We start from the raw sequence: 16,401 nt of genomic DNA, 5'->3' as shown, positions 1-16,401 counted from the left end.
TCCAGCCCCAAGAGGGCAATTTTCATCCCACACAAGTGGTTTAAAGCAGACTCTACTTCTTACAGAGCTGCATGTAGGTAAACTGCTAATGTGAAGATTAGGGGTGGCATTAGGAAAGACATAGGGCACACAGCAGTGGCCAAGAGCCCAGGCTAGACTGCTGCCATACCTGCTGCAAATACTGTCTCTGCGGCTCCGCACCTCCCCGTTGACTTCCTGGCTCTGATCTTGGTGTTGGGCTGCTGCAGCCTGAAGTACATCCTTAATCGAGGGAAATTTCCCCAGGGCCTCAGCAGTAATCTCCTGGCCATCGATCATGTAAGCAGCTCCTGGTGTGCCCACATTCACTAGGATACGTGAGGTCCCTTGCATGGAGAAGCTGCTATGTGAGGAGCTGTCACTTTCATTTCCATCAGCCTCAGACACGCTATCCCCAGTCAGGGAGGCATTCTCTATGCGGCTATCAGTTTCAGGAGATGGGCTAACCTCAGACACAACTGAAGTGCTGCTTCTACTCTGCTTCAGGGAACCTCCAATAGCATCAGCAGTGGATCCAAGGCCACCAGAGTCGCTTGAATCTTCAGTTCTATAATCAGCCAGAGACCGAATCTTGCTTGACTTGGAACTCTTTTTCTCCTTAGGTTGTGCTAGCAGCCCTAAGCTGCCCACCTTGGGCCCCCGAGGAACACTGGTACGCAGGAAGGAATACTCTTTTGTCATAGCCACAGTACTGGCCCTTGGCAAATTTTCTGGATTTAACATGAGCTCAGGATCAAGTGTGCTAAAAAGTCTCATTTTTGTTGCAGGTTGACTGGACTGAGAAGGAAACAAAGGTGTAAAAATATGTCTTTGATTAGCAAGCAGTATTCTAAGATTATCATCCAGAAAGTGTGTGCCAATGAACAATCCCTCTACAGATGAACAGTTTGCCAGGCCACATTGGGTGCAACAGATCTGCTAATCTCAGTCTCTCACCACTAGGGGTCACACTGAGTGACCAGACTTCACTATCCCTTGGCTTCAAGCATACCCTTTAATGACCATTACTTTGAAACATTTTAAAATGGGTTGTCATGGCAAGTTCTTCTCATCACACTTTCTTGGAAAAACTTTTCAGGCTAATCTCCTGTTTAGTTTTTTATTTTATTATTTGTTTATTTATTTATTTATTTTTATTTATTTTTTTGAGACAAGGTCTCCCAGTAGCCCCAGCTGGCCTGGAACTCACTATGTACACCAGGCTGGCCTCAAACTCACAGAGATCTGCCTGCCTCTGTCTCCCAAGTGCTGGGGTTAAAGGCATGTGCCACCATGCCCAGCCTGTTTAGTTTTTTAGATACACATAAAAATTTTCAAGTTACAAAAACAGTCCAAGTGGGTATGGTGGCTCGCACTTTTAATCCCAGCACTCAGGAGGAGCTCTGTGAATTCAAGGCCAATCTGATCAACACAGTAAGCTCTAGACCAGCCAGGACTTCATGGTGAGACCAGGTCTCAAAAACACACACACACAAAAACAACTACCCTCTTCCCAAAAACAAAAAACCCCAAACAGACCTTTCTGAACTGAACTACCTTAGCATTCCATAATCAGGAGACAATAAGCGGTCTCCCTCCATTCATATCTGCTTGCATATACCTCAGCAAAGACATGATACGGTATTCTTAGGGGGTGAGGGGGATGTTGAGCTGGGTCTCATGGCCTAGAACTCATGATTCTCCTGCCTTCATTTCCCAAGTACTGGGATTAGAACTGTACAACAAGGCCCAGTTATATGGTATCTTGCTCAATTTTAAATACTTTTTATTACCACTTTAATTCCAGATAGTTTATCATTTTCTATAAACTATCTTTTCCAACTGATTTTATAACTGATCATGGCAGGACTAACTACTGAGGTTTCACATTAATAAACTGTATTAATAAACTGACAATTTTCTAAACCAAATTTGATCTAATAATTGTTTTCCCCTGATTCTTTGCAGTCTTCTAAGGCATTATCAACCTGCAAATAAAACCAGTTCTGTTTGTTGATGTTTCATTAGTTACTTAGTTAGTTAGTTAGTTAGCTAGTTATTTAGTTAGATATTTGGAGACAAAGTTTCACCATGTAGTACCAGCTGACTTAGAACTTACTACGTAGACCAGGTTGATTTCAAACTCACAGTGATCCACCTGCCTTTGCTTTCCAAGTGCTGGGACTAAAGGCATACATCACCGTGCCTGGCTCTCTTCTTTTTCTTACATTATGTGTGAGCCAGAAATTCCAAACCAGCCATGGTTAAGATTCAAGGTAAAGTAAACTCTGCCTTTTGTTATGTTAGCATAACTTTCTCTTAAAGGAAAAATTCAATACTATCATTCTACCAAATTAATGTAGTGCCAAGGTAGGGAAGAGGTAGGATGGGGTTAAGAAACATCCCAGTGTTGCAGTTGAACATACAAATGAACAACCAACAGGTAGAAAAACACAAAGGATGCTTGGCAGGCATGGTGGCAAATGCCTTTAGTCCTAGCACTTGGGAGGCAGAGGCAAGTGACTCTCTGTGAGATCAAGGCCAGCATGGTCTATATAGCCAGTTTCAAGCCAGCTGTGGCTACAGGGAGACTCTGTCTCAAAAAAAAAAAAAAAAAAAAAAAAAAGGGAAGGGGAGAGAAACTGGGCACTGGTCAATGCAGATGCAGACAAGGACGTGATGTTCTTTGTGCTAGAGGACCCAAACTGCTCAGAACTCAAAAGAGTACAACCCAGACTCCCATCCAGGAGACTTACCCTCTCCTGCTGGCGCTTCACTCGGTACTGTCTCAGTTGTTCTTCTAACCGCTTCCTAGCCTGAAGTCGGACCTGTTCCTCCTTTTCCAAAGGAGGTGAAGAGGCAGTGGAACCTGTAGGGGAAATGGCCATTGAGAGGTTCATAGGGAGCAGGGCGCAGAAAACAAGTTGGTACTCACAGCTTGGTTGTTTTACATTTAATCACCAATGTTTTAGCTTGCCATGCATGACCACCTATATTCCATGACAAATTCCAAATTGAGAGAAAACGAGTCACAGCCACTATAAGCAGCCCATGCCACATGACAGGCCTCTGTTCACACTGCAATTACTACCCATGATGAATTTTCATCTTGCAAAACAGGAGACAGGAGATAAGTGCCTTTAAATAAGAAAAAGAATGGATACAAAGTTGTTGCTAGGACTAAGTAGACTAAGAGCTCAGAGGATCAGGTCCCTTAGCTCTGGTGGGCTGTGACTATGCCTTGGCTCCATAGAGGATGTTCATCAGCTCCCTGAGCAGAACACATGAACTGAACACAGTCAGTGATGGCCAATGGGATCAATGATAATAGCACATATTTTCTTATGCAATTGCATCCAAAGCTTTTATCACTTGGTGCTGTCAAAAGTCTCATTATAACACTACATAAAATTAAGAGCATACGTAACCAAATTAGCAGTGTTTAGACACTGTCGATTTAAGGAATAAAATGACTAATTAGCCTAGCTTCAGCACTTAGTGCCAAGTGAAGACTTAGCAGGCTCTGCCTGTGATGGCTGCCAAGAGCAGGATATTTCTAAAAAATGATCTCAAATCCAGAAGTCATACTCAAGGATAGGAAGCATACATGGAAACTTTTTAACCAAAAAAAGTCTAAAACCCAACTTTTATGTTGTTTTGATTGTTTTGGTTTTTGAGAAGGGTCTCACTATGCAGCTCTGGCTAACGTGGAACTCACTATGCAGACCAGGATGGGCTTGAGCTCATAGAGATCTACCTGCTTCTGCCTGCCAAGTACTAGGATTAAATGTGTGTACCACCATATCCAGTTTAAAACCCAAACTTTTTATTTTGGACAACCCAAAGTTACTGCAATTGCAAACCCAAGACAGCCATTCTCACCAGGAATGAGTTTGTGGCTTTGTCCTAACATCAGGAGAAGTGTTATGGTTTATTGGGAAGGAGGGGACATGCATGTGCCAGGGCACACATGTGGAAGTCAGAGGACAACTTGTGGGAGTTGGTTCTTTCTTCCCACCATTTGGGGCCTGAGAAATGAACTAATTTAGGGTCTCACCAGACCTAAATTTATTTAATTAATTAATCTACTTATTCTTATTGTGTGAGTGATGTGTTTGTGTAGGAGGACATGCTGTGGCATGAGTGTGGAGGTCAGAAGACAACTTTGCAGAGTTGGTCCTTTCCTTCCTCCTTTACATGGATTCTAAAGATCAAACTCAGGTCATCGGGCTTTGCATTGTTGGTTAACAAGCACCTTTATTCACTGAGTTATCATCAGTCCACTTAACATCTCTTGACTTAAATACTGGCAACAGTTTTCAGAAATTTTAAAAAATATACCACAGCCAAAATAATGCCTGTAAAGAATAAGGCAAATAATACAATAGAAAAATGTCTAAACACAATTTACAGAAAAGAATGTCTGAAAGGCCAAAACAGATAAAAAGATACTGAAATCCTTTGGTAATTAAAGTAACAATGAATCATCATACCATAGTCATATATGAAAAAATGAGATGCTGGGTTTGGTGGCACATGCCTGAGATCTCAATTACTTGGAAGGCTTAAGTACAAGGATCACTTGAGCTTCTAGCCTGGGAACAAAAACTAACAAAACTAACAAAAGTGGGTGCAAGCCTGTAATCCCACCAGTCAAAAGACTGAAGCAGGAGGTTTATAAACTCAAGACCAACCTTGCCTATATGGCAAGTTAAAGGACAGCCTGGGCTACATAGCAAGACCCTTTCTCAAAAACCCTTAAAACTAAAGAAATCAGAGTGTCTACAGTGAGGGAAAGTGTCTTCACAGGTCACTTGTGGTGTGGCAATACAACTATGTGGGACAGCAGTAAGACCTGCTTAGCCCACAGAGAAGCAAGCTCAAAGACAAGGATACATGTACCAGGATTCTGGCTATAGTAGTTTTGTAGTGCAAAAACATGTGAACAACAGAACCCCACTTTAAGATTAATTTAATTATGTATATGCATGTGTGTCTGTATGTGTGCACATGTGTGTGCAGGTGTCTGTGGATGTGAGAAGGCATTAGATTCCCCTGGAACTTGAGTTACAGGCACTGCTTGATGTGAGAGCTGGGAACCAAACTCAGGTCTACAACAAGAACAGTAAGTGCTCTTAACTGCTGAGCCATCTCTTTAACATCCCTTTTGTTTTCTTTTGTTTGTTTGGGTTGGGTTTTTTGAGACAGGATCTCCCTGCAGTCCTGGCTGACCTGGAATTCGCTACAGCCAGCCTGGTCTACATAGTGAGTTCTGGGCCAGCCAGGGATACATAGTGAGATCCTGTCTCAAAAAACCCAAAATAAGCCATGCATGGTGGTGCGCTCCTTTAATCCCAGCACTCAGAAGACAGAAGCAAGCAGATCTCTGAGTTTGAGGCCAGTCTGGTCTACGTAACAAATGGTAGGCCAGCCAGGGATACAAAGTGAGACCCTGTATCAAAACAAAATAAAAATAATAATGCATAAATGCACACCTTCAAGTATAACTAAGACTATCTTAAAACTAAACCCCTGCCTGTTTGTCAGCCACCCATGAAGGACATGTGAGGTGGTCTTTTGTCAGGGACTCTGGCACCACTACTAGTACCAGATGGCAAAAAGTTCCAATATCCAAGGTGTACTTGCATTCTTTAAAGGGAAGCTACATTGTTAAGATGCATCCCTCTGCCTTTCCCACTCAGTACTAAAATGACACAGGGCAAGGTCATGACTGCTCAGACAGGAGTGGTCAGGCACTGATAGGAAGCTGAGGATGCTGACAGGAAGAAGTGGAAAGAATCCAGAGGGAACGGATGCTTACACAGTTGCGTTTCTTGCATAGGAAGACTGAGTCTGAGAGACTGCAAAGCTTCTTTTCTAACACTGCCCTCAGCACTAGTTCCCTGAGACTTCTTTAGGTTGTCATGGAAACCAGCCACACCTGGAGAGGCATCAGGACCCACTGGGCTTGTTGTGGGATCAAGAGACAATGGAGAGTCTGGAAGCTGCGGTGCTGGCCCATTCTGACAGAGGGCCTCCTGGCTGGGTCTATCCGGGGTTCCTCCTTCCCTAGAAACTCTGTTAACCTCAACACTGGCACCTGGAAAGAGAGAGCAAGTGTGTTAGACACAGGGGTTTGAATAAGTCTGAGTTACTTCCTGATCTACAACTATGTAAGTCCCATGAACAGGAGCATTCCCACAATTTACAAGTCTGTTCTCCCTGACTCTCAAGGAGCAAGCACCATACTTCTATCATAGGGCAGGGAGACGTGTGGGGCAAAGTCTCATGTCCTCACCTGTAAATTGGCCTCACCCTCCACACAATGGCTGTGGAATTTAACACATTTCTTTACCATTTAAAGAATAGTAATAATAATAAAAAAAACTTTGAAAAATCTATTTTTTTTTTAAGTAGGGGGGAAAAAAGCTCAAAATTAAGCCGACAATTTTTCTAACATGTGCAAGTAACAGCAGGGCTAACCAGGGTCCAGACTCACATTCTCAAGAGCTAGTTCCAAAGTAAGTGTGTTCAAACCACACTCTAAAATGAGAAACCTAAGGCAAAGAGGCAGGCAATCTAGTCAGAGTGGTTTTTGCAGAGGTGAGCAGAATCCAAGCCTTGCTTTTGCTTGGAGGGCAAAGGTTAGGTTTTATAAAAACCCAATTTCACATGTAAGGTGTGGTAGCTCATGCCTATAATCTTAGCACAACTATGTAGCAAGTTTGAAGTCAGCCTGGGCTACATCAGACAGTACAAAAACACTAAAAAAATATAAAGCCCAAGTTGGCCTACAAGGACTCTGTTCATGCAAACTTAAGTCTTATCTCCTACCATTATTATACAAAGACCTAAAACATAGTTCCTTCTCAAAGGGTGAGGAACACTCAAGTTACTTTCAGTCTTTTTCCTGTCTCCCTGTAATGGATAAACCAATCAACAGTGAGGAAGGACCTGAGGAATTCTCAAGCTCAGAGACCTGAGCTCTCACAGGCAACAAAACCAATGGGTATCAAGATACAGCCAGAATGCATCCAGGAAATTTCCTTTTTGGTCAAGCCAAGTAAAAGTGGGTTATTATTTACAAATGTGAGTTCCTGCTAATGTAGTTCCTGATTCACAGGTCTCTTTGTAAAGAAAGCCACAAGCAGAAGGTAGAGCACAGAAATCTTCAGTGTCTAAGATACATCTGCTTTGGGACACAGATGGCCCCATGTTATCGTTCCCTTAAGGAATACAGGGGTCCTGCATTTCAGGTACAAGTTACAAGGGGTTAATACCACTTTCTGACGTGTTGACTGCTAAACAAAGTGAGTTTTGAGCATCATACCACACCTTAAATGAAATTTATGAGCAAAAAGATTCAATGTTTCCAAACTAAGTTTAAATATGGATAAACTTAAGGATGAACAGATCACAAAAGTGGCCAAATCCACTTACTGGATGCTGAGCAGCTAGGACTGAACACAGGCTTCAGGTATGCAGGAAGCTTTCTACCTCTTAGCCACACCCTAGCTCCTTTGAGATGTTATGTGCATTACTTCTTTAATCCTCACACCCTATGATGTAGGTCCCATGAATCTTCCTGAGTGTTAGCTCTAAGATTTGGTTCTGTGTCTGTCAGATTCAAGAATCCACTGTCTCAGGCGTGAATGCCAGTACCTGACTCACCTGCTTCATGTTAACTGCTTAAACATCATTTTGCAAGACCTAGAATGTAATTTCTGCTAGCAAACTAGACATAATAATCTACCATTTTAAAGAGCATACTGCATTGCTAGTTCCTAACTCTGTGGGGTATGGGAACCAAGTGATTGTTACTAATGTGCAAACAACTCAGCAGTCAACACAGAATCATGATTCAGGAATCCTTAGATCTCTGCTGTACCACTAATGGATTCCAGTTAATAAAACTGGCAACCAATCAACCAAAAAGGTAGAATTTCAATTAAGAAGAATAACATGGCAGTGGAGACTCACAAAAGTCTTCAGGAAGCAGCTCTGCCACTGTTCATCGTACATAGCCAGGTGGCTCCTATTCTGTTGAATACAAATGGTACTTGATCTAAAGTTAGTACTAAATCACTTTGAAATAATCAAAGTTCATTTTCTCTTTCAAAACACCAGCTGACCACATCCTCTTGCTCAAACTGAAACACAAGAGCACAGAATAACCTGATCACTTACACTGAGCTTTATCTGGCTGCTCTGGCAGTTGTGCCAGTGAGTCCAGGGTCTCCACAGGGGCCTTGGGGCAAGCTGAGATGCCACTGTTGGATCTGTCTTCCCAGAGGCCATCCTGCTGTGCTGATCCGCCATCCATGGTCAGGGCAGCCTAGACTGAGACGACTCTGAGGAGCTACAAGTGGCTCTGGGATAAGTTTGGTTTCTGCCATCAGCAACAGCACAGAGCTCCTAGGAAGGACCTTACTCTGTTTTTCATTTTCAGGGTAAGGTTTAAAGTCTCACAAATGGCTTGAAGTAAAACAAAGCAATATCATGATTCCTAATAGGAAGAAGAAAAAAAAAATGCATTACAAAACTTCATTTGTTAGATTTCAAGAAATAATTACAAAATTAACATTTAGCTCCCAACTTGTATTAATATAGAGAATACAGATTTCCATTCCACAATAATCCTTGAGCATCTAAAACATTCTAGATTTTGAGAGTAAAATGCTAACCCAGTCATGGCTGGGCCCTTCCCTAAGGCACAGTGTCTCTTTTGGTACCAGCCAAAGGAAGTTCTACCATGAATGATTCTCCAAGGTTATAAAGAAGCTTGTAATCTGTTGTCCATGTGGCAACTGAGGAACTGAGTTTAATTTTTATTTAATTTTACTTTATATTATACGTATGAGTGTCTTACTTCATGCAAGTAAGTGTACCAAAGTTATCCAATGCCTGCAGAGGCCAGAGGAGGGCATGGGATCCCCTGGAATTGGAGTCAAGAACAGTTGTTAGCTACCATGTGGGTGCTGAGAACTGAACCCAGATTCTCTGTAAGAGCAGCCAGTGCTCATAATTGCGGAGCCATCTTCCCAGCCCCAGGAACTGAGTTTTAAATCTTATTTAAATTTTTTTAAAAAATATTATTTTTATTTTATGAAAGTGTATTGCCTGCATGTGAGTGCACCTGTGTTGTGCAGTGCTGCGGAGGTCAGATGAGGGCTTCGGATTCCCCTGGAACTGGAGTTAAGGATGGTTCATAGCCTCCATGTGGGTGCTGGGAATCAAACTCAGGTCCTCTGCAAGAGCAGTTAGTGCTCTTATCTGCTGAGCCATCTCTCCAGCCCCAGGAACAGTACTTTTTAAAATTATTTTTATTTTACATGTATGAATGCTTTGCCTGCATGTATGTAAGTGTACAAGAGCAGTCAGTGCTCTTAACCACTGAGCCATCTCTCCAGCCCCAAATCTTATTTAAATTTAATTTGAATTAAATAGCTATTTGTAGCCAGCAGCTTCTGAACTAGACAGGCCTAGATGCTCATAGAACACCTGGAATGACCATGCCCAAGGCCTTCGCTCCTATCAGACAACTCCACGGTGTGTAGCTCAGATCCGCAGGAATAAAAATTGGGGCTGGAGAGATGGCTCAGTGTGTGGGAGTGCAGACTGCTCCAGTAGAGGACCCGGGTTTGATTCCCAGCACTCACATGGTGGCCAACAATCGTCTATGGCTTCAGTTCTGGGGGATCTGATACCTTCTTCTGACTTTTGCAGGCGTTTCACGACACAGTTGTACTTGCATGCATGCAGGCAATACACTCATGCACATAAAATAAAAATAATAAATAAAGCCAGGCGTGGTAGTGCACGCATTTAATACCAGCACTCGGGAGGGAGAGGCAGGCAGATCTCTGTGAGTTCAAGGCCAGCCTGGTCTACATAGTGAGTTCCAGGACAGCTGGGGCTACAGGGAGACCCTGTCTCAAAAAGACCAAAAAAATAATAAAATAAATAAAAAAAATATTTTTTTAAAAGAGGAATGAAAATTAAAGAAGCAACTGCTAAGGGATGGGGTAATTAGTACACTGTGTGGGGGATCCTAGAGAGATCCAAGCACACACAGAAAGGCAGCTAACTTAGAAAGGAGAGCCTAGAAAGTAAGTTTAAGGGAAGATAACTTTACCATGAGTTGGGCAGTTAGTCATCAATTCTGAACTGAGCTGATGGTACTATTAACTCCTTTTCTTATTAACAAGTAAGATTCTAATATGAGCTTCTAGGTATTCCGTGGGAATGTTAGCATCTATGTCCTCTAGTATAAGTTTCACACTATCATACGTTCTATTCTATGCTTAATGTGTTTCATGACAATCTACATTCCTACCTTACAAATCACATTGAGGTGGCACACCTTTAATCCTGGCACTCAAAGGCAGGTGGATCTCTGTGTTTGAGGCCAGTCTGGTCTACACAGCAAGTTCCAGGCCTGCCAGGACTACATAGTGAAACTCTGTCTCCAAAAAAATAAATAAATATTTTGAATCACATTAAGAAATTGCAGGTAAGAAACCCAAGTGGATGGTGCTTAACTTATAAGGTGTGATGCTGACTCAACAACAGGGCTGGTATACTGACACCTGTCACTGCAGACACATGTCTCTGACTCCATCTGTCATCTGTGACTGGTCACCCACCAGTGACAGGCAGAGCTCAGTGTACAAACACAGTCAATGACTAAAATAGGACTAGTACAGGATGAATACAAAGAAGAGGGCATCCGAGGAGTCCCAGAGAGAATGTGCCTCAGAGGTAAACAATGATAATGCCCACTACTTAGACTGTCCATGAAAGATGAACATTAGTCAAGAATATTCAGGTTCCACTGTTGATGTGAATTTCATGACAACTGCATCAGGCTCTCACAGCAAGAGGCTACTACATCTTCTACTCTTAATTCCTCCAACTCTGATTTTGTGCTAAGCAAGACAGCTGATTCCTAAGCAGTTCCTCCTTCCTCCAGAGATGGAATGGTAAAGCCCTCCAGAACAGAGGACCCCAACTGCAACTAACTGGCTAACTCACAAAGACAGCTCCTATTGACAAACAGCTCCTCCTGAACTACAGACAGAATTCCCTGGCTCTGCCAGGTGCAGGGTTTCTGATAGTGGTCTTCCCTGAAAGGCAATTAAAATGGTATTCACTGTCTATTCTGTCTCCCTTGAATTTGGATCAGCATGACTCAGTCATACAAGGTCTCATTACCTTAGACTGCTGACAAAGGGAAGTCTCTGGGCAGCAAGGAAGAGGATGAGAGATGGGGTGGTGGTGGGGGGGGTTGTCATAAACAAGCTGTTTTCAGCAACACATACTACAGTTGTGATTTCTTTTTAAATAGAGGTCAGCTTCATGATAGTTGGGTTTTTTTCTTCTTCTTCTTCTTGTTTTTTTTTTGTCTGAGACAGGATCTCCCTGTAGCTGGCCCTGAACTCAGAGATCCGCCTGACTCTGACTCTGCTGGGATTAAAGGTGTGCACCACCACACCTGGCACATTATAGTATTTTTTAGCATTTTATTATTTTTATTTTATGTGTATGAGTGTATTGCCTGCATGTATATAAGTGCACCTGTGTCGTGAAATGCCTGTAGGGGTCAGAAGAGGGTGTTGGACTCCCCTGGAATTGGAGTTATGGACAGTTGTTAGCAGCCATGTGGGTGCTGGGAATCGAACCCCAGGTCCTCCACACGAGCAATCAGTGCTCTTAAGTACTGAGCCATCTATCCAGCCCCACATCATTACAGTATTTTTACTGAGTTTTTTTGTTTGTTCAAATTGTTCAGTTTGGTTCTGTGTGTGTGTACAAATATGTGTGCATACACATGTGGAGGCCAGAAATCACCCTTTAAGTATCATTCTTCAGGTGCCACATTCATCCTGTTTTCTGAGATAGTGTCTCTCACTGACCTGATTTCACCAATTTGGATATGCTGGCTGGGATCTGCGAGCCACAGGGATCTGCCTGTCTCTGCCTCCCCAGTACACACTACCACAACTGGATTTTTCACATGGGTTCTGGGAATGAAAATCAAGTCTTCATACTTGCATAGGAAGCACTTTACTGACTGAGCTATCTCCCCAGCCCAATTTGTTTTTTTGAGACAAAGTCTCAATATATAGTCCTAGCATCCAACTCATGTAGATCCTGATGCCTCTAATTTCTGAGTGTTGGGATTACGGGCATGTACCACCTCACCCAGTTTAGCTTCATTTTTAACCACTTACACACCTATGTTTCCTAGACGGCAGGGCAAGGCTGTTATTGAGAACTTCTGAAGATATACCTAACACTAGCACTGTCATCTAGACTTCACACTGAGAGACCATAATCTCAGATGCTTCCAGCTTTCCCTGGCAAGAGTTCATAAATCTAGCACAAATACAACAGCTCCACCTGCCCGTTTACTGAGGTTGTTACTATCAGTCATTAGAAGCAAAGCATTGGCAAAGAAGAAACCGGGCTTCCCAAACACTGAGTCAAGTCGATGCCACACTAGTGAACAAAAGTAAAAAGTACTGATATAAGTGAAGACCAAAGGCCAGCCTTAAGTACATCAAGGATGTAAATGATAGGCTTCTGAGTTGGACATATTTGCCTCAAATCCTTACTCTTCTCTCACAGCTATAAAGATCTTGTTGGGCCAATTTTGGAACCACCCCTAGCTTATTTACTTATTAATAAAAACACTGAGACAATGAATACAAATTTTTGGTTGACTACTGTAAGAGATAGGAATTGTCCGTGCCCTAGATAAACAAGTACAATTATTGATATTCTCCCTTTTATAGCTATTCAAAATTGAGACTAAAAGCCAACTGAGGTTATAGTTTCACTTGAGAAAATAACAAAACAAATGGAAAAAAAAAAAGCAGCTACTTTTGCTGAGCATGGTAGGGCATGCCTTCAATTCCAGCACTCAGGAGGCAGAGACAGGCAGATCTGTATGAGATGGAGGCCAGCCTGATCTACAGAGAGTTCCAAGCCAGCTGGGGCTACATGGAAACCCCGGCTCAAATACAAAACAAAACGAAACAACAAAGTTTGGCTACTTTTAAATCTGAGTAAGACCAAGTGACTTTTATTTCCTTTCTTGTTTTTTTCAGCGGAGGATGGGGGGTGGATGTCTGCACCCACAAGTGTAGGGAGGTCAGATGACAATCTGTGGGAGTTGGTTCTCTCCTTCGACCATGTCGCTCCCAGAGAACTCAGGTTATCAGGGCTTGATGGCAAGTGCCTTTACCCATTGAGCTATCTCACCAGCCTGTTTTTGAGACAGAACCTCAAGCCGGTGATCAGCCTCCCAAGAGCTGGGATTACAGATATGTGCCAACACATCCAGTGTCCCCTTTTCTTTTCATTCAAGTTATAACTATAACTGTAAAAGGTAACAAAGGGAAAGGCCATGAGGCACCTGTAAATGGTTTACAATGTCCCACTGACAATTAACCACAAACCTTAGTCTAAATTCTTAAACCACTTTTATGTGGTTCCTCCTTTTTTCATTATACCTTGACTATATTATGTATCCAGCAACACAACTGACTCGCCACTGGATCTTCACATTTCCTGTTCATTCTGCCTGAAACACTCCTCTCAACAATTTTGCACATAAGGTTGTCATGGAGGCCTTGACTCAAAACTCACCTCTTCCACCGGCCTGACAAAACCATCATCCAATATTTTCAGTCTTGCTGAGTTGTCTGGGTACCTCCAACCATAAAGTGATGAGGACAGACAACACTACTGTATCCTAGAACTGCACTGAACAGGGCCTGTCACTCCACTGGCACTCAATAAGCGCTTGTGAAGAGGTAGTGAGCTGTTTACCTGGCTCTCTAGTTACTATGTGACTCCACTATCCATGTCCTGCAGCACTCCGGAACACCTCTTTGAACCAGAATCGAAACAATGAGTGCCCCACGGACTTAAGGACTAGTCACCACACCACGTTAAGTCACCCAACGCAAAAGTACCTGACTTCAAACAAGCTGGCCCCGCAGCAGTAGCGCATGCTCTCGGGGCCGACGGCACGCCGTGAGGCGCAGAGAGCCTCAGCAATTACCAGGCCAACCCCAGCCGCGAGGCAGACGTCAAGGCAGAAACAGCAGAACGAAAGCTGACTGCAGCTGGCCGCCGCTGACCCCGCGCCTGCCCGACCTTCCCCAGAAGCCGCACTGCCACCCTCCCCGGGCGCCGACCCCTCGACTCTGCCCCGGCCTCGCCCACGGGAGCGTCCCTCGAGCCCCTGTGCGGTTCTCTACCGGCCCTCCTCAGCCCCAGCCCCACGAACCTCACCCAGTGCGGCCCAACCCTGGGGCTCCTGTAAGACGTGGCCGCGCGAGGGGCGGGACGCATCAGGGCACCGGCCTCCGCGCACCCCCGGAAACAGCCTGTGCGCGCGCGTTTTCCGTTCCGGAACAGAAAAGGTCCTGTTCTCCCCAGTAGCCACCTTCGAATTGGGGTTGATAACAAGTTCTTGATACCAAGCGCTTAGGCGGACTTCAGAGGGTGTCTGTCGGTAAGCTATTGCGGACCTTTCCCTCATAAAAACAACTTCCAGACTGGCGGGACCAACTCTGACAGGAAGCCGAATAGTTGAGCTTCTGGCGGAAATGGCGTGGCTTTGACACGCCCGCACTGTTCCGCCCCTCCTGGCCTCCGGGATTGTAGGCGTGGTAAGTCCGTGAGGTCACGCCCTTTGGTGGGCGTGTCGCGTTCGCTTGCCACCGCCTCCCTGACTCGAACTCCTAGGGACATCATCTCTGCTAGTGTCACCCTCAGTCTGGCGCTGTGCAGGAGTCTGAGGCAGAGAATCGCAAACTCAAGTCCTGCCTGGATTACAAAGTGACACTTGTCTCAAAATAAAAAAAAGAGGCCATGGACACTCACAAAGAAACTTAAAAGAGGAAAGTGGAATAATCCAGTGTCAGGAAAGATATGACAGAAGAGAGCTGTTCTCATGTGGGACCACAAACCAAAGCTTGTGAGCAGCTTGAAAAATCAAAGAAATGGTTTTTTCCCAGGAGCCTACCTAAGGAACACAGCCCTTATAACTAGCTGTGTTATTTTAGACTTCTAGCCCTGTAAAATTCAAACTTTTATTGTTTTAGGCCACTAAATTTGTGGTAATCCTGCAGATTCAAAAATACTGTGCTGGTTAAGTTTTTGTCAACTTGACACAAACTAGAGTCACCTGGGAAAAAGGAACCTCAACTGAAGACTTTTCCCACATCAAACTGGCCTGTGGCCCTGTCTTATCTTGGCTTCTGTGAGGCATTTTCTTGCTAGAGGGCCTGGACTATGTAAGAAAAGTAACTGAGCAAGCCAAGGGAAGCAAGCCAGTGAGCAGCGCTCCTCCGTGGTCTCTGCTTCCAGGTTCCTGTCTTGAGTTCCTGTCCTGGCTTCCCTCAGTGATGTAAGATAAAATAAATCCTTTCTCCCTGAAAAAAAAAAAAAAAGTAAAAAGAGATCCGGGATGTAGCTGAGTGGTAGAGTTCCTGGGTTCAATCTCTTAGAGATTTGTGTCCTGGGCCTTGAATGTTCCAAGCAAGCTTATTGGGGACCCCTGTTGTGTAAAGTAGCAGTCTCTCCATGTCCAGATAGCCCACGGGGCTCGGGTTCTATGCAGAGACTCCTTTTATCAGCAGGGTGCCTTCCTATTCTCTTCCTGACTCATCTTTGAAGTAGCCGTCAGCATCTTTTGAAGTAGCCGTCACAGAAACATGGCCTCCAGCTCTGAAACTGCCGGGTTTTCCTGTGTGATTTTCAGGCAGTCTGACAGCTTGGGAGGAGCCCACCTCTACATGTAAATAGGGCATCCCACAAAGTACCTATCAGCTAAGGCTTTTACCACTACCCCCACAGTATAAAGTATCCTGGTTTTCCCTCATAATCGGAGCTGAATCACTAAGACCTTGAGCGGAGCTGAGTCACTGAATAAAGGAGCGGTACCACTGAATCTGACTGAGCTGAGTTCTGTGTCTTACTGCCTATGATCCAGCCTTCCCAGAGAGGGCTATCTCTTCATAAATCACGACTCATGGAGACCCTGCTTTTGCCATTTCTGGCACCTCCCCTCGTGACCTGGTGGCCAACGGGTCCAAACTTAGAGAGAGAGTGCATGGTGGAAATTGAAACGGAACCCGACCGGGCAGCTGACAGCGGTCCTAGAGCTGCCAGCTCTGGTAGCAGAGACCCACAGCAATGCGGTGTGTGAAACCCGCACGCCTATACCCACTTGATTCTCCATGCATATATATATATATATATATATATATGCTTATCTGTATACATATATATGTTTATATATAGTTTTTATTGAGCTTTTAAATTTATACATTTCCCACTCAAATATGGACCTCCTCCTCCAGCCAT

General features: G+C 44.0%; 1 protein-coding gene across 6 annotated transcripts in view; it reads right to left on the bottom strand.

Annotated features, from left to right (window-relative positions):
* The window catches only part of Golga3 (golgin A3), a 48,041-nt gene extending 33,416 nt beyond the window's left edge, over positions 1–14,625 (bottom strand). Inside the window, exons 1-5 of one of the 6 annotated variants that reach the window (XM_008853718.3) lie at positions 14,323–14,625; positions 8,206–8,524; positions 5,840–6,118; positions 2,775–2,887; positions 170–816 (exon numbers count right to left, since the gene is read on the bottom strand). In XM_008853718.3, coding sequence (XP_008851940.1) covers positions 170–816; positions 2,775–2,887; positions 5,840–6,118; positions 8,206–8,341 — 1,175 coding nt within the window. In that variant the 5' untranslated portion in view covers positions 8,342–8,524; positions 14,323–14,625. Of the gene's footprint in view, positions 1–169; positions 817–2,774; positions 2,888–5,839; positions 6,119–8,205; positions 8,525–13,671; positions 13,957–14,000; positions 14,279–14,317 lie in introns of those variants that run through there. The other 5 variants (XM_008853719.3, XM_029556450.1, XM_008853720.3 and 2 more) reach the window with 5 other exon arrangements.
* Positions 14,626–16,401: the final 1,776 nt, after the last annotated feature.

This window comes from Nannospalax galili, unplaced genomic scaffold (assembly GCF_000622305.1).
Source record: "Nannospalax galili isolate Female #2095 unplaced genomic scaffold, S.galili_v1.0 scaffold566, whole genome shotgun sequence".
Lineage (NCBI taxonomy): Eukaryota > Metazoa > Chordata > Mammalia > Rodentia > Spalacidae > Nannospalax > Nannospalax galili.
The sequence above is the reverse complement of the archived record's forward strand: the minus strand, read 5'-3'. Positions and strand labels throughout refer to the sequence as shown.